Genomic DNA, 18,568 nt, shown 5'->3' with positions numbered 1-18,568 from the left:
TACTAGAAAAAACTGATTATACTTCAGTAGCATTTGTATTTTAGGGTGCTCTAAGGAATTGGACCTTTTGTAATTCGCTATAGAGCAACAGACCTTACCCGAAAGACTTTTTGAATGTTTTAGCTAGCCGCAAGCCACCCTGTCTATATAGATTTTCTTTTCATTCATAAGGTACAGTTCTATTGATCATGAAAACTATTTGTAGATAGATAATATTGCGATATTTTATATTCGGTCAGTAAGGCTGCAATCCTGTACCCACTTTACTAAGAAGTGAGTCCTTTCTAACTCAGTAGGACTTCCTTCTGAGTAGACATGTAGGATTGCACTGAAATGGATATGGATGAAGATTGGTTTAGGTTGCCTGCATTGAGGTTGGTACAATGTCATCTCAGACACATCCCAGACATGGTGGCACATCTGTTATCACCATGAATAGCGATTTCATGACTACTGGCATGCCATAGCTCTTTATGGACCTATGATGCTCACATACAGTTCCCACATGAGCACTAGGATTACCATTGCTGTTATTCTGGTACCAACAAAACTCCAAATACAGTGGAGATACAGTTATAGATACCATACATTTTAACGCACGTGGGAGCCGCAGTTTGTTAAGGGTGCTGAGAATTGTAGCTCTGTGAGGGGTAAACTACAGTGTGGGTATGACTATAACCTTAAAGGTATCTCTATGATGAAAGTGAGCAGGGGTGGTGGTGGTGGGAAAATCCTTACACAAGTAGGAAGTTCTGCCTACACAAGGAGTTGTGGCACACTGGTCTCTTGCCTGCTCTCCTAGATAGTTCCTGTTTTTCACATACCCATTTTTGCTTTGCTCATTTTCCTAAACAATGCTGCCGGTTACTTTCGTGCCACTTAGTTATTTCCTCTTTTGTTGTGTTTGTGTCATTGCTCTCTTTCAAGTCAAAATAGTAATCCATGTTGCAATTTTCTGCGTAATATATGTCTGCTTGAATATATGTTCAAGCAGACATCTGCTCACTCAAGACTTCCCCTTCCCCGTCTTCCCCCTAGAAGCCCCCTGTGCTCCCCACATCTCTGGACACTCACCCAACCCCATAAAGCAGATTTGGGATCTTGCATGGAGGGAGAGTTCCTGCTGGTATAGATTGAAACCAGTGAATGCCACTCCAGCTTCTAGAAGACCCTCTAGAGAGCAAACCAACACCAGAGAACCACTCTCTATTTGAAAGAGTTCTCTATTAGAAGAGTGGTCCAATGTAAAGATCAAGAACCCTAAAAAGGGTGAGCAGGGACTTTGAAGTTGCTCATCAGTAAGTCCTGCCCAACAGGACACTCACTCACAGGTCGCCTGATCACAGTCTCCCCACTATGGTGTGATGCATTGTTGTTCTATTTAAATTTGAGTATAATATACATATAAATTAGTACATGCAGATTTTATGCAAATTGGGTGGTTGTTTTTTAACCCTCCTCTTTGGCAATTCGTAAGTGGTCACTATAACATAATAGTCCTGACATCATATTTCCTACCACCAACTTTCCCCACTTTTTTCTTACCTTCCTTTCAGGCTGAGTGATATGTAGTCTGAAACCTGCTATCAAAAACATTGATATAAATTAGGTGCAAATTAATTCCATTAATTTGCCTAGAATTGCTGGATTCCAGCTTCTCTTCCGTATAATGATGGCAGACTGCTTGTTGTTGGCACAATTTCTGTCTTCATTCACTGAGGAACTTGATGTATGAACCGTAGAAAGCCCTCCTGCAGAGCACTGGGAGCAAGGGAGATTTTAGAGCAAACTTGATTACATAAAGATTTTGAATGGCATCACCTCTAAGCTTGCCTGCTCTCCTTTTAAAGTTTATCTTTTATATATAAAAAAGGCATAATTGCACATAGGAATCTTTGCAAGACCAATTTCCAAGATGAGAACATCTTGTCATCTGCTCCTCAAACTTGCCTGTGTAGATTGTTCCCTACTGGGTGTTTTCTAGTTTTCTGCCCATTTTATATTTTTAATCATGGTAGGTAATAGAGATACTGTTATTTCCCTTAGAAGCCTCTTCCAAAATCAGTGCTCGATTTCGGCTAATGAGCGGAAGTGGGAAGAACTTTAAAAAGATAAATAACTTAGATTGTATATTTTAAAATCTTTTCATCTTTTTTAACTGGCTTAGGCTGCAATCATTTACACACTGCCCTGGGAGTAAGTCCCACTGAACTCAATAGGGTTTACTTCTGAGTAGACATGTATCAAATTGTGTTGCATAGCAAAAGATGCTAACATCACTCTAGAAAAATCATTGTTTGCAAGTCCCAGGCAGCCCTAAAGGGAAAGCTCTGTTAATCAGTGTTTGTTTGTTTTTCATTTACCAGGAAAGGGATTGCCTTTTTTTTCTGCACATCTCAGATATTTTGAAATTTGTGTCAGTTTGACTTGACTCCCATGTTATAGGGAGCACATTCCTGTAGATTTTATAATGTCCTCCTTCTAAATCACGAAACAATAACTAGCGTTCTATTCTGCTGACACTTTTGTAAAAAACAAACAAACACGTTTATTCCAGGTGAACATTTAAAAAGATACTAGTGTGCATTACTGATGACTTGGGGGTTGCTGTCAAAAAACCGCATCCCTATGACATGTTTAAAATGTGGCTCTGGTTTTACAGGCAAGGTTAAAGACTTTGCTAACCAGAAACCAGAGCAAGTGGATAAAAGGTGGTATACAAATTTATTGAACAACAACAATTTCTGCATAAGCTTAGTACCAGCAAATCAGGATGATTGCTAAAAAAACAGATTGTCTGGAAAAGCCCACAAGCTGTATTTTCAGTTGCTTATTGCATTTAATTCAAAGTTGATAGTTGTGCCTTGACTCTGTTTATTAAAAAAAGTAACAATACAGAAAATGATAACACCTGAGCATTTTAAAGGCAGGACTTCCGGTTACTATTAATGTCCAGCAGCAGATCTGCTTAGGAACTGTGTATGGAATTGTCCAGAGGGAAATCCTCAAATAACTCTCTTCATTTTCTTTGCTCTGGTTTGTACAGAATGGTGGCGAAATGCAGACATGCACTCGCGTACTGGCACAACTTTCTTCCCATCCCTTATTGGAATATCTCCTTTGTTTGCTCCTCCCGCTCAAAATCACGATTCCACTTCATTCCATTCGAGGACTGCCGGAAAAAGTACCCGAGGCAATTTGGAGAAAGGTAAGCCGTGAAACATAAAATGTAAGTAAGGTGACCTCAGAAACAACAATGTAAATAAGGTGTGCCACAGCTGATCCTCTCTCCCTGTGGAGCTTATATTCCTGATACACCTGGATCATATGTGCATGTTGCAGGCAAGGTCACTCCACTTCTGGGTGGGGCTGTGTTGCGGGCAGACCTGGTTGGCCGGGGGGGGGAGCATGGCTTACCCCTTTTAAGCAGCTGCGCGGCCGGGGAATCTCCCTTCTTCTTCCAGCTTCAGTTAATGAAATATTGCAGTGTAGATCTTCAACAGGAGCCACCAGGTCCTCCTGCTCTGTTATTCTTCTTAACCTTTTTTCATATCTTTGCAGCCTGTGTGTTACTTGCAATTAGCAAGCGCAGAGGAGAAGTAAAAGGTTTTTCTTTTTGTAGTATGGGGCTAGCCTTCTCTCTCTCTAGAAACCAAAGCCTTTTATCTCAGTTCAGGCATTATACTAGATAAGCATTAAGCCTATTTGTTTATAAGTCTAAGTGCTGAGTTTTAAAATGCCCATGAATGTTGGCCTTCAGAATATGCTATTTGTTTTAATAAAGCGCACCTGTTTGAAATGTATGGTATAGATGTATTTCAGTGCAGTGTCACTCTGCATAATCTCCCTATGTTTTTTTTTTTTTTAAATAGCAAGTAAATGTTTATTATTTCCACTGTGGATAAACTGTCCATATTAGTTCAACTGCACTGTCATTGCGCATCCTCTCGCTTTGTGTTTCAAAAACAGTGATTTTTAATACGGATGGAAATAGGTCAGTGCTATTTTTGTAGGAAAAGAGGTGCTGGAACTCACCATGAATGCCTCCCTTGTTCTCTTATAATTACAATGATGCCCACCTGATGAGCCGGAACTCAGTTCTGTCTGGGGGGGGGGGGGCCTGAATAGGACTATTGGTTCATGAGGCAGACAGTTCCCATGAAACAGTTGGATTTTCCCAGTATCACGGGATAAACCGTGCATATTAACTCAGTATATGTGTAAAGTCCTGGATTTAATCCACAGCAGCTCATGTGAAAAAGTCTCATGTATCCAAACTCTCCTCAAGACCTTCAGAAACTGCTGTTAGTAAAAAAAGATACCGTATTTTTCCATATATAAGACTAGGTTTTTCCCCCATCTCCCCCCATTTACTTAAATCTGAGTCCCCCAAAATAGGAGGCGTCTTATACATGGGGGCGTTTTATAGATGGAAAAATACGGGAGTACTCAGCTTACAATGGTCTGACTTTGTATAGAATAGCTTCACACCATTTTCAGATGAGGTATTGTAGATTTTTGGGGTTTCTTACCTTCTGCTATTCAGATATTTAGCTTTCTATTCAATGGTTGCAGGAAAGGTCTTTTTGAGAGATGGCATATGTTTCTCTAATTACCTTTCTGTCCCCCCCCCCCTCATTTACAGCTTTGCCCTTTAGATTAAGGAAGTTTGCTGTAGGAAATGTGCCTAACAACTCCTGGCAAAATTGCTGCTATTGCTGTTGATGTTACTTGATTCTTTCCATTTAACTAGTTTTGATGTTTTAAAACATGTCCAGAGTAAGCATATTGTATTATTTTACTTAATAGTGTTCAAACATGTATGCAGAACCCTCTTTTAAATGCTCACCATTACAGTTAGAGCGCGAACCTGTTCGACTCTTAACTTTGATATTATGTTTGCTGAAGTTCAATTTTCTTTTAAAATTTCTTTTTCAAGGTGTTAACGGTTCAGTAAATGGCAACAGTACCATTTCAGTATCGGGCAGCAACACGTCTGTATTATCTACCACCACTGCAAGTTCTGCCGGACAAGCAAAGGTTATAACCGTAGTGGGGGGAAGTCGCAAATGTAACCAAGAACAAAATAAAAACCAGATTCTGGATGCCAGAGCTGACAAGATTAAAGATAAGGTAATCACAGTGATGAATCTTACTTTAAGTCTTACATTGGGACCTCTGGTTACAAACACCTTGGGTTACAAACACTTCAGGTTACAGACTCCACTAACCCAGAAGTAGTACCTCGGGTTAAGAACTTTACCTCAGAATGAGAACAGAAATCGCACGGCAGCAGGAGGCCCCATTAGCTAAAGTGGTACCTCAGGTTAAGAACGGTTTCAGGTTAAGAATGGACCTCTGGAATGAATTAAGTACATAACCAGAGGTACCACTGTATTCACTTTAGTCTAGCAAGGAGAAAAGCAGGTCCCATTCTGAACTGGAAACAGCCAGTGTTAAAGGAGATAGATATGCACACAGCCCTGTGAAGCTTGATGGATGTGTCTGCTGATAGGAATGTGCATATTTTGGGGGTCACTAGTTGCATGCAACACTTTTAATGTATAGCGTTAGAAGAACCGGATCAGGCTTGAAGAGAGCGTATCAATAAAGATCCAACACGTTAGACGTTTCAGGTGACTGCACATAGTTCCAGGTTGCCTGGAAGCCTTTTTGTGTACAACTGTATGTGCAAAGGCCCCCTACTTTCAGGAGGGGGTAATAAGTGCACATGGCATGAAGGTGAGGCTCTTCAGCACAGCCCCTCTTGTGCATTGGATAAGTAAAACACCTGAATAGGACTATTGGCACACAGGACTGATACTGTAATACATGTATTCTCCCAGGATGATGGCCGATCACATGGGCTATAATAATAATAATAATAATAATAATAATAATAATAATAATAATTTATTATTTATACCCCGCCCATCTGGCTGGGCCTCCCCAGCCACTCTGGGCGGCTTCCATAAAAACCAAAAATACAATAAAATATCACACGTTAAAAACTTCCCTGAACAGGGCTGCCTTAAGATGTCTCCTGAATGTCAGGTAGTTGTTTATCGCCTTGACATCTGGTGGGAGGGCGTTCCACAGGGCGGGCGCCACTACCGAGAAGGCCCTCTGCCTGGTTCCCTGTAGCTTTGCTTCTCGCAATGAGGGAACCGCCAGAAGGCCCTCGGCGCTGGACCTCAGCGTCCGGGCAGAATGATGGGGGTGGAGACGCTCCTTCAGGTATACTGGACCGAGGCCGTTTAGGGCTTTAAAGGTCAGCACCAACACTTTGAATTGTGCTCGGAAACGTACTGGGAGCCAATGCAGGTCTTTCAAGACCGGTGTTATATGGTCTCGGCGGCCGCTCCCAGTCACCAGTCTAGCTGCCGCATTCTGGATTAGTTGTAGTTTCCGAGTCACCTTCAAAGGTAGCCCCACGTAGAGTGCATTGCAGTAGTCCAAGCGGGAGATAACCAGAGCATGCACCACTCTGGCGAGACAGTCCGCAGGCAGATAGGGTCTCAGCCTACGTACCAGATGGAGCTGGTAAACAGCTGCCCTGGACACAGATTTGACCTGTGCCTCCATGGACAGCTGTGAGTCCAAAATGACTCCCAGGCTGCGCACCTGGTCCTTCAGGGGCACAGTTACCCCATTCAGGACCAGGGAATCCTCCACACCTGCCCGCCTCCTGTCCCCCAAAAACAGTACTTCTGTCTTGTCAGGATTCAACCTCAATCTGTTAGCCGCCATCCATCCTCCAACTGCCTCCAGACACTCACACAGGACCTTCACCGCCTTCACTGGTTCTGATTTAAAAGAGAGGTAGAGCTGGGTATCATCCGCATACTGATGAACACCCAGCCCAAACCTCCTGATGATCTCTCCCAGCGGCCGCATGTAGATGTTGAAAAGCATGGGAGAGAGGACAGAACCCTGAGGCACCCCACAAGTGAGAGCCCAGGGGTCTGAACACTCATCCCCCACCACCACTTTCTGAACACGGCCCAGGAGGAAGGAGCGGAACCACTGTATAACAGTGCCCCCAGCTCCCAGCCCCTCAAGACGGTCCAGAAGGATGCTATGGTCGATGGTATCGAACGCCGCTGAGAGATCCAGCAGAACTAGGAAACAGCTCTCACCTTTGTCCCTAGCCCGCCGGAGATCATCAACCAGTGCGACCAAGGCAGTTTCAGTCCCATGATGAGGCCTGAATCCCAGCTGGAAGGGATCCAAATGGTCTGCTTCTTCCAGGTGTGCCTGGAGTTGTTTGGCAACCGCTCGCTCAATCACCTTGCCCAGGAATGGAAGATTTGAGACTGGGCGATAGTTGGCCATCGTGGCCGCATCTAAAGATGGTTTTTTAAGAAGCGGTTTAATAACCGCCTCTTTCAGCGGGTCTGGGAAGGCTCCCTCACGGAGGGAAGCATTCACCACCCCACGAAGCCCATCGCCCAGCCCTTCCCGGCTTGCTTTTATTAGCCAGGATGGGCAAGGATCCAGGAGACAGGTGGTTGGTTTCACTCGTCCAAGCAGCCTGTCCGCATCCTCGGAGGTAACAGATTGGAATTGATCCCACTCAACTTGACCAGACAGAACTCTTGCACTCTCCCGCCCCGGCCCTGCTCCCATGGTGGAGTCTACTTCTTCCCGAATCTGAGCGATTTTATCTGCAAAAAACTTTGCAAAATCATTGCAGGAGAACATGTGGCCCGTACTGGGCCCCGATGTTGCAGGTGGTTCCGCTAAATTGTGAACCACCTGAAAAAGTCTCCTGCTGCTGTTTTCTGCAGATGCAATAGAGGCTATGGCTCTCCTGTCATCGGAAGGCAGGAAATGCACCCAAAGTTGAATGAAGTAGGTGTGGCTTGGTCCTCCTCAACCCCACTTGGGAGTAAAATGCCCAAAGAGGACCAGGAAACTCACTGTTGGATGCTGATTAGGTAGTAACAATGTGACAAAGACTGCAATCCTATGCACACTTTTTGGAGAGTAGTTTACATTGAACTTAAATGGGTCTTAGTCTCCCAACTAAACAAGAACAGGCTATACATTTGGTCTGGTTCGCAGTGTTTCTCAACCTGTGGGTTCCCAGATGCTGTTGGACTACAACTCCCGTCATTCCTAGCCAGCATAACCAGGTTGTTGTAGTCCAACAACATCTGGAGACCCACAGGTTGAGAAGCACTGTGCTAGACTGAATGTTAAATACAGGTGTCCAATAATTTAATCAGCTGATAGGTACTAAACTTCTGCATGGTCCAAAACAATGGTTGTGTTGGCATTGCAGTGCAGGTAGAAACACATGCCCTCTACCACACCTTGCAGTACAAAACGGGCACAACACTGGATGAAGTTCGTTCAGATGTGTGTCTGCATCCAATGTTTTATAGGGCTTCTGATCTAGCAGCAGAACCTGTGCATGGAAGCCTTCTCCATATGCCCAGTTCTCTGTGCAGTAGCACACATCAGAACAACAACGCCTAGTAATAGTGTTAGTTCATATTTGACAGGGCAGCTATGTAGACATCGAAATAGTTAACAGTTGTGCACCCTTATGCTTAACAGGAGAATGGTCTTCCAATTTGATAAGCTACCATTTGGAAGAACTAGTTGATTGAGACAAATCCTTTGAAAATCATGCTGCCCAGTAGACCAGCATGAATGTCTGTTATATAATACTTCAGAGTTGCTAGTTGTTTTGTTTTGCATCTCACGATTCCTTCAGAATAGGCCACAATTATCCCCATTTTACAGATGGAGAACTAAGGTAGAAGGGTAATGAATTTCCCATGTACTTCATGATGAAATCGTGGTAGAGGCAGGACCTGAACAGAGTTCATATGATTCAAGCCCAACACTCTGTTCGTGGTCACATGTTAACGAGAGGAAAGTGAAGTGCACCTCAAAGGGCTTTCAATTATGTTCATAGTGCATTTTAGAACTGGACACTAATGTGCTTCCCTCCTTTGCTTTTTTTTTAAAAAAGTAATAAACGAATGAAATTAATTACAATGCCATCGGTAAAAGCTGGTGATTCATATGATTAAAACATTATTTAATGCGCAGCCTTTTATCTTTCTTTTTAGAAATCTAGAAAGAAAGCAGTAGATAGTTCCAGCAACAGTGAAAGTGATTCTGGCTCCTCTTCAGACACCTCCAGCGAAGGCATTAGTAGCAGTGACTCAGATGATTTGGATGAAGATGAAGAGGAGGAAGAGGAGGAAGAGGAAGATCAAAGTGCTGAAGAAAGCGAAGAGGATGACTCTGATTCAGAGAGTGAAGCACAGCAGAAAAATAAGAACAAGGTGTGGTAATGTTAAGAACTGCCTTATGTTACTGAATAGTCTTTTTATTTTTTTTACAGGCCAGTCTCTATATGGTTGACTGAGGAACTGGTTGGTGCAAAACTTATTTTGGCAGCAGTTAAAGTTGCTGTTGTTTTGTCATGCAGGCATGGCAAAAACCGTCAGATTTTCTCAGAATTTTTGAAACATAATGTGTATTAATTGAACTGGTTCACTGGCTGGAGGCTTTAAAAGAAAAGGGTGAGGAAGCTACTAACTAAAGGGACAGTAGCCCTGAAAAGCTTCCATTGTGCTTTGCCACGCCAGTCAGAATATGCTGGCATTGCAGTTGTAGTGTAACAGAAAAACACCACAAAGCAAGTCTAAAAAGAGAAACACAGAGAACACTGCACTACCAGGCATTGGCAATGGCATCCTCTCTGTGCTTTAAACTAAGTGGACGTATGTGTAAAAGCTAGGTATGGTATTTCTTACAGATAAACAGCTGGTTTAGAGGCAACCACAGTTATTTTTCCTCTTAGAAAGAGGCCTGTTTTTTTTTTAAAAAATCGTTCCTCAGCTGAAACAAGCCATCCTAACCCAGGCTGTTAATGGTTTACTAAAGGAATTAAAAGGTGTAAGATAGAACTAAGGCACCAGAGATTAGTTGTCCAGTAATCTATGAAGCAACTAACCCCAGTGCCGTTTTATTTTATTGTAAACTGGGAAAATATAAAGTAGACATCAGGCAAATGAATTAATCTGTGTCGCAAAGGTTGAGATGTCTTCTTGAGTGTTGCCATGGCTACTGAATTCTGTTTACAGCTGCTCTTTTCCTCACATAGCAGTTAACGCCGTCCAGTAACCAGTAACCAGAATGCAAACCCCAGGGTTCCGTTAGGTTGATAGTATAGCATACATTCAAAAGTAACTGAATTTTCAAAGCTCTCTTTCCCAGCCAAACCTTAGCTTCACATAGTGAAAGGACCTTACAGGAAATAAGCTGAAGAAGATATACTGTAAGGTTATTTTAAGTTTATTACACCGTAAAAAAGTTGTATGTCTTGGGGGGGGTGCGCACGCACACACACACACACACACGGTTTGTGGATGTTTGTTTGTTGTAAGTATGCCAGTGGCAGTCTACAACATGTTTGTATTGTATACTTGGGGGACTAATTTAGCAAGCCTTATGGACTAGATCTTCAGTGTTAAGTGCGTGTGTGCGCGTGCGCATAAATATTTATTTTCTATTTCACTATGTTTCCGGTACCTCACTTTTCTACATATTGTTTCCAATGCAGCTAAGGAGAAATCAAGATAAACGTTTTCTGTGTTTGCAGGTGCTAATGCATAGCGGACCAGACATGAAAGCCGATGGACAAAAATCCCAGGAAAAGCCCCAGGAAAAGAGAACACACCAGCCAATACCTCTTGTGTCTGATAGCCAGACTCACCCGTCATTCCAGTCCCAGCAGAAGCAGCCTCAGGTTTTGTCACAGCAGCTTCCCTTTATTTTCCAAAGCTCTCAGGCAAAGGAGGAATCTGTGAACAAACACACAAGCGTAATACAGTCTACGGGATTGGTGCCCAATGTGAACCCTTTGTCTTTGGTAAATCAAGCCAAAAAGGAAACTTTCTTAAAACTTATAGTTCCTTCTCCTGATCTACTCAAGGCAGGGAATAAAAATACCTCTGAAGAACCTAGCCCATTGACCATTGATGTAAGATCAAACCGGGTGAGAATATATAAGTTTTCTTTGTACGCTTTCTGTACTCTGTGGAAGGGTTCATATTCCATTAATATCATGATTGTTGTTGTCTTGTTGTCTTTTTATTTTTAAAAAATTATATTGGAATCCATAAAAATTTAAGGTGATCTTTTAGTTGCACATAGTGGAGGGTTTAACACTATTGCTTTTTAAAACTGTACACTATAAAGAGTTTAAGGTTTCCAGTGCAATCCTTTACTCAGCAGTAAAACGCCATTGAACACAATACTCCCAGGTAAGTGTGTTCAGGAATGCAACCTTAATGGTATAACATTAGAATTTTAAAACAATATTTTGGAAATTGTGTTATGTTCATCTGCAATACCTGCTTCTCAGAATCAGTAGCTGAAAATTCTTCCTGTAGATAGTGAGAATGCAGTCTAGAAATGTCAGCCACTGTGATGCAGTTTGTAGAGTGCTCAGCTGAGTCTGAGGAGGCCCAGTTTCAAATCCCTGGTTCAGCCATGGAGCTTACAGGGTGACCTAGGGCAAGTCACCATGTTTCATCTGTAACTTACCTCACAGGGTTGTTGAGAGTACAAAATGAGACAAGTGACGAGAACCACATACACTGCCTTGAGCTCCTTAGAGAACAGGGAGAATATAAATGCAACAAATATCCTGACACATGATTTACAGCATTTTCCAGAGCTGATACTGTTGCTCCAGTGGTGGAGGAACTTGCTTGCCCCTTTCTCCTCCACCATGCAGGTAATATATAGTGGGAACTTACTGCTTGCTCCACATGCATGCCCAATCATGCACAGGCCAAGCTTACATCATCTCCTTACCTCCTTTGGAAGAATCACATTCATCCTGGATTTCCACTCCATCACATTTTCAGGTGGAGTGCTTGGTCTCCACTAGATAAGCCTTCTCCAACCTGGTGTCCTCAAAATGTTTTGGACTCCGCTTGCCATCACCTCCTGCCAGCATGACAAATAGCCCAAACATCTGAAGGCCATGAGGTTGGGAAGGTTGCACTGTGACTTAGACAGGAGCTGAATTCACATTTAATGATGTGAGCCATGAACCTTGAAGACAGCCTACCGTTGTGTGTTGGTGCATGCCGCCCAATCACTTCCACTTTGCTGTCTCCTCTGATTAGCTTATTGTGATATTTTGATATCCAGGATCATGGCTTGTTTTTCCCTAAGAAGCCAGGCTTGCTAGCCAGACTTAGACCAAAGTTTTTTGTTGGCTTACAAGTCCTGGATTAATAGAGTTAATCACTTTGCCCAATGGCAAAGCCAGCCCTGATAGGCGGCCCTAGTCAGGAAGCAGAGTCTCAGAGCTCCTTCAGACTTTCCAAAGAAGTAGGAGATGAACTTGCACTTTCTCCATGCTTGTCCAAAGGTGTGCTTGTCTGCCATTACAGAGAGTCTTTAAATGAGACTCACAAGCAAGGCAAAAGAAAGCCCAGGTTCCTTTCTTACTGGCTTCTTGGAATGTCCTAAACCTCTGTTAGATCTGTAGACTGCAGTCCTTTGGAAAAATAGATGGCGCAAAAATGAACATGCGCTACCAACCTTGGAAAATTTAAGAGGAGCACAATACCAACAATAATTACAGAGTCTTTACAAATTCAGGAAGACAATTGAAGTGACATTTCATTTTTCTTCATGCCTTCTCAGAGTATTGGTGGATTCTTGCTTTTTTGAACACTATGCTGTCATGTACAAGTGTGAAAGCTTTCAGAAAAACCTGAATGTAATATGAAGGTGGAGCTTTTGTGATCCATTCATGACATGCTCGCAATGAAAGATTGGGATGTTGGATATGCAGATTCTGTTTAAGAATCTCAGTGTCTAAACACTGATAGATTGAAATTGAAAATTCACTCCATTAGAAAAGTCTAACCTAAATTTTTGCCCTTGGTTTCTTAGTTTGGGTTACATAGTGGACTTTTTTTATAATACATTCATAATTCTGCCATGGCAATCCTGTATGATTTCTCACTTTATATTTTCAGTAATTATTACTGTTTTCAGCAGAAGGTATGGTATTCTCATTACGCTTGAAATAGCATGCTTAAGGTATAGTGATAACAACTTCACTTGCATGAATGTAAAAAGAGTTCGATAGATAACAGCAAAGCACTAGTTGCCTATTGCTATACCCTTATTTTCCTTTGGTTTTCAAAATAGACACATTTATAAAATGCCTTTTTTCAGAGAGCATGAAAGTGTATCTTAACAATGTACCGTATTTTTCGCCCCATAGGACGCACCGCCCCATAGGACGCACCTAGTTTTTTTTGGGGGGAGGAATAAAGAAAAAATATTATTTCCCCCCCCCAGGCACGGGGCTGACGCAGGGGAAGCCCGAGCTTCCCCCGACCCCAGCCCCGAGAACAGCCTGCTATCCGCAAGCCTAGGGAGCCTGGCAGGAAGTTGCGCTGGTCTCCCCAGGCTTGCGGAGAGCTACGCGAAGCCCGGGCGCGCTCTTCAGCGTGCCCCAGGCTTCAGAATGCAGGCAGCTCTGTGCAGCCCTCGGGAGACTGGCGCGAAGTCGCGCTGGTCTCCCGAGGGTTGCGCAGAGCTTCCTGAAGCCTGGAGAGCGAGAGGGGTCGGTGCGCACCGACCCCTCTCGCTCTCCAGGCTTCAGCGAAAGCCTGCATTCACCCCATAGGACGCACACACATTTCCCCTTCATTTTTGGAGGGGAAAAAGTGCGTCCTATAGGGCGGAAAATGCGGTACTTACTGACAGCTCATGCTGTCTGTTTCGCAGCTACAGTACAATCCTCAGTTACTAGGTTCTGTTTATTTGCTGTTATATGCAGATGTATTTGGAACCAGTCTTTAGATATCACTTGTGGTTTCATTTGGTGTGTAGTCACATGGATTATATTTGACAAGCAGGGTTTGGATGGGCAGGTTTTTGGGAAACCTTGGAAGATGGAAACAACTGCTTCTAAACAATTAAAGCCTGCTTTATGCCTTTCTTCTCCAACCCTAAGACTTATGTTAACACCCCATTCCTCAGTCCTTTTTACTCAGATGTAAGCCCCATACCTTAACCCTTCTTCTTTCATAACAAATCTTCGTGATTCCTTTTCTCTTATCAGGTAAATGTCTCAGAGACTAGAATCTTCCATCGTTAACTGTTGGAATACCTTCTGACTCTTTATTCTGCAGTTTTAGTAGTGACTGTTGAGAATGACAAAGAATGCATTCTGTACCTGCAAAATTCTTAGTGAGTCACAGCTCTCAATGAGTCAGTCTTTATTAATTTCTTAATTAAGGCAACCTGCCTCACATAGGAGGTTCAAAGCAGCTTCCTTGCCCACACAGATTTATATCTTATCTGCCTGTCTTTTGGAAGCGAAAGTTTCAGAGCCCATCTGCTAAACCCATTGCTTACGGCATTTAGCTATATATTTTGTTATCTTTTGTGCTTCTGCAGGAACAGTACAAGCAGACATTCCCAGCACAGTTGAAGAAACACCACGAATCATCTAGGAACCTGAAGAAGGTTATCGCAGCAGTATCAAGTCCAAAGCCAACCAGTTCTCCACCAGCCCATCAAAAACACACCTCTTTAGAAAACAACCATTCTAATCCTTTCTTGACCAATGCACTTTTAGGTAATCATCAGCCCAATGGAGTGATTCAGAGCGTCATTCAGGAAGCTCCTCTGGCACTTACCACCAAATCCAAATCCCAGCCCAAGGTTAACGAAAACGTATCTACTTCCAGCAGCTTAACCTTTTCCTCACCAGTAAATTTAAGCACGGGTGGGAAAAAGACACCAAGCAACCGGACACCTGTTATGTCTTCTACCTCTCCTGTATTACCTGGCCCAGCAAAGGAAAAGGCAGTCAGCAATAATACAATGACAGCAGTGAAAACACAACACAACCACCCTTCCACAAAATCATTGGTTGAACAATTCAGAGGAACTGATTCAGACATTCTTAGCAGTAAAGATTCTGAGGATTCAAATGATGAGGATGATGACGACGACGAGGACGATGAGGATGATGAGGATGAAGACGAGGAAGATGAGGATTCTGATGATAGTCAATCAGGTTTATTTAATTTAAAGAAACTCTTTGCATGTCTTTAGCCTTCTAAAGGCACCCTTGCCCTCCTGCAAATGCTATAAGGTTAATTATTGTCGCCTGGTTTCTATATGGAAATTATAATCTTGGAATGAGAATTATGAAAACGTTAACTGATGAGCCAGCTCAACTGCTAACTTATTCAAAACATTGATTTACCTAGCTTATTCAAAATGTTATTGATGCTGCTTTAGGAGAGATGACTTTTCAAGTTAGGAGATAGTGAAGAGACAGAGCCATGTAGCTGGGGTGAGACATAGTGGATAACTGCTCAGATGCACGGAGGTTTCTTACTAGTGCGAAGCCTTGAAAACGGTATGGGAAGATGAGTGAGGGGGGTCTGAAGGACTAGTTTAAATAGTTTAGGCTGTAGTCTTATGCATGCTTGTCTAGGAGTAAGCCCTATTGAACACTGTGGGCTTAATAATAATAATATCTTTATTGTCATTGCCCCCTCGAAACACCTAGGATTGGGGTGTTAGTGCTCCAAATAAGGTTTCCCTAATGGTAAGTTTTACTAGGTGTTATACTATGGTTATAATGGACATTTCCCCCCCCAATGCTGTTGCATAGTATGCAGCTCTGTACACCCAAGAAGGAGCCAGCATTTTAATTAAGAACTATGTAGCCGAGCGAAAACCATCTTAGATAAAATGCATCTTAATTTTTTTGGCTAATATGTTAAGAGAAGAGCTGGCATGTTTTGCACTAACCAGTAGTGGCTTCCAGTTGTTAAGTCTTTAGCAGACCAGCACAACTTGTGAATGACCAAGCCACATGCTGCCTACCTACCGGACATGTATGGTAGCCCATGCAAAGTCCAAGAAGCTTCTAAAAGAACAGCAGAGGGGTCTAGTCAAGCATTCAGTAGGCTACGATGTGTGGCTGGTGGAGCTGTGTTTGGCTTGCTGGGTCATAAGTTGGACAAGCCAGGAAAGGTCTTCTTTGGGTTACCAAAGTCTTAAGTACTTTCAGTAGAAGGGTGGTGACAGTGAATTGCAAAGGAAGAAGGTGATTATATATCTGTGTCAGGATGTGAAACCAATAAATGGGTCTGAAACATACATCACCTTCAATTGGTTGTTCCCTGCACTAAATAGTTCAGAATGCCTGTCCCCACCCCACCCCACCCCCACCCCCAGTCTCAATGAATGCTGGAATGAGAATATATCAATTTCTTGTAATTCATGGTCTTCTCCATTTCCCCCAAAGAATCTGATAGTAATTCAGAAGGGTCTGATACTGAAGGATCTGAAGATGATGAGGAAGAAGATGATAAAGAACCCGATGAATCAGAGACTGATACGGAAGGAGAGAAGTCTTCGATTAAATTGAACAAAACAGCATCCTCTGCCAAAAGCTCTTCCATCAGTCTTGCAGCTTGCTCGACACCGCTTAATATACAAGCAGCAAAGACACCGAGTTCTGCTCCAGCCACATTATGCCCGGAGTCTCCCTCACCAGCTTTTGTGGGCACACCTTCTCCTGGGCTTTCCTCAAGTACCCACAGCGGTATTGCAGTTTATTTTATATAACAAAATCCCTATCTATATCAGAGAGATGCTTTTCATTGAAATCTAGAAGGGTTCACACCTGTGGAGCCCAGCCTTCCGCAACCTAGTAGTACCTTCCAGATGTTGTTGGACACCCAATTCCCATCAGCCCCAGCCAGCATTGCCGCATGTTGGGGCACCAGGTTGCAGAAGGCTGGTTTAGCACTTCTTAGAATCTGGCCTTGCTTCAATTAAATTCTTGCATTTCATCACTACTTAAGATTGTATATTCTGATAGAAAGATGAATCTCTGTACTGGGAAAAGAGTGATCTTCACCATGTGTGAATGGCAGAGTGTCGATTTCACCCCAGATAGATATAGTGGGAAATTGATACAAACCATAGAATCATAGAGTTGGAAGAGACCACAAGGGCCATCGAGTCCAACCCCCTGCCAAGCAGGAAACCATGACTGCCAATGACTCAGTACTCCCCTTTTTCCCACAGTGATTTCCCTGTTCTCCTTGTAGGCTGCCAGGCTTGGCTCTGCTTATTCCATATTATCCTCTTCCTTTCCATCCCAAGACTCAAGAGAAGAGAAGCATCAACTGAGTCTGAATTGGTCCTGCTCTTTGGTAGAGCATTGCAAATTAAGACCTGGATTCAGTATTTGCCTAAGGACTTGGACAGTGTTGGGGATTCTCCAACGCTGGATCCACATAGCAAACTTTTAAACAACCCAGGGAATGTTTCACTGTAGAAACAGTGCAGTACCATTACATCATCCCCAGGAGTTGCCTGCTTCTGAAACACAAATGGGGCTGTTTCTTTAATAGCTTGATAGGCATTGATAGTGTGCCTGATTCACTTCTGCAAAACATGGTAATGGCCACTGACTTAGATAGCTTTAAAAGAGGATTTGACAAATTCATTTTTACCTGGAGATACCAGGATTTGGGGTTAAACCTGTTACCTCTGAGCCATATAAATTCCTAGGAAAGGTGGGCATTGGTCAAGGGCTTGCTGCATGACACCTTGATCCTCAAAGTATGTGGAAGAAAATTCCACTTAACTATATTAATATAAGCAAGTGTGCTTATGGTGATGTTATTGGTGGTTCTTCATTCTACTAAAACGAAGCTCATTCAGGTTGTAAAAGGGAGCTGTAAAGAAATAGTTTAGTACACTGCCATCCTGTTTCTAGACACAAATAATCACATTCCTCTGAACACTGACTGCAGATTAGCCCTTATAGGCATGGAACAACATCAATGTGTGCCCTACAAAGCTTTCGTCTTCTCTCTCTTCCCCTAAAAACAGTGTGCACAGAGAATTGTCAGGCTCCTTTTTTTTTGGGGGGGGGGAATAAAAATGGAGATTCTGCTGGGTTAGTAATGAGCTCCCCTGAACCGTGGTAGTAAGGCCCTTCCTCCTTGTGTTCATCAGATTCCCCACCCTCCCAGTTTCTCATTTAGCTGCTTTTTTACCTACCAATCCCCCACTCCTTTTTGAATCTTGGGGTGTGTGTGTGTGTGTGTGTGTGTGCGCGCGCGTGTGTAAAAATCAGATTAAAAAGGGAAAGTCATTAAACAGGAAAATGTCTTTACCAGCCTGGGACACAAATCTGTAAAATGTGCCCATTGAATGAAAAGAAGTTCCATGGAAATCAGTTGAAATGCTCTGTGTCATGTGATGTTCTGCCTTGTAACATCAGCAGTTCAACAAGCCACAGGCACCCTGGGTTGTACTGGGGACATTATCTAGAAACAGGGTTTCTTTTATTTCACTTAAACATGCTAACATAAGTGATTTCAGGACTGGGGTGTTGATCTATAGTTTGGTTGATGATTGTTCCTAAATCTGTTGATTTCTTAAATTCTCTGGGTCAGAATAGACTCTAGCAATTGTTAGCAAATTGTGTTCTGCTCATTTCTTGCATTTTTGCAAGACACGG

General features: G+C 42.9%; 1 protein-coding gene across 16 annotated transcripts in view; it reads left to right on the top strand.

The window, feature by feature from the left end:
- The window catches only part of BAZ2B (bromodomain adjacent to zinc finger domain 2B), a 194,458-nt gene that overhangs the window by 113,507 nt on the left and 62,383 nt on the right, over nt 1-18,568 (top strand). For 15 of the 16 annotated variants that reach the window (XM_082196983.1, XM_082196984.1, XM_082196988.1 and 12 more), the window contains 6 exons: nt 3,047-3,208; nt 4,940-5,133; nt 9,087-9,305; nt 10,628-11,023; nt 14,464-15,088; nt 16,334-16,633. In XM_082196983.1, coding sequence (XP_082053109.1) covers nt 3,047-3,208; nt 4,940-5,133; nt 9,087-9,305; nt 10,628-11,023; nt 14,464-15,088; nt 16,334-16,633 — 1,896 coding nt within the window. Of the gene's footprint in view, nt 1-3,046; nt 3,209-4,939; nt 5,134-9,086; nt 9,306-10,142; nt 10,304-10,627; nt 11,024-14,463; nt 15,089-16,333; nt 16,634-18,568 lie in introns of those variants that run through there. The other variant, XM_082196979.1, reaches the window with a different exon arrangement.

The sequence above is a fragment of the Podarcis vaucheri genome (assembly GCF_965113315.1).
Source record: "Podarcis vaucheri genome assembly, chromosome: 1".
Classification (NCBI taxonomy): Eukaryota; Metazoa; Chordata; class Lepidosauria; order Squamata; family Lacertidae; genus Podarcis; species Podarcis vaucheri.
This window is presented reverse-complemented; position numbering and strand designations above follow the sequence as displayed.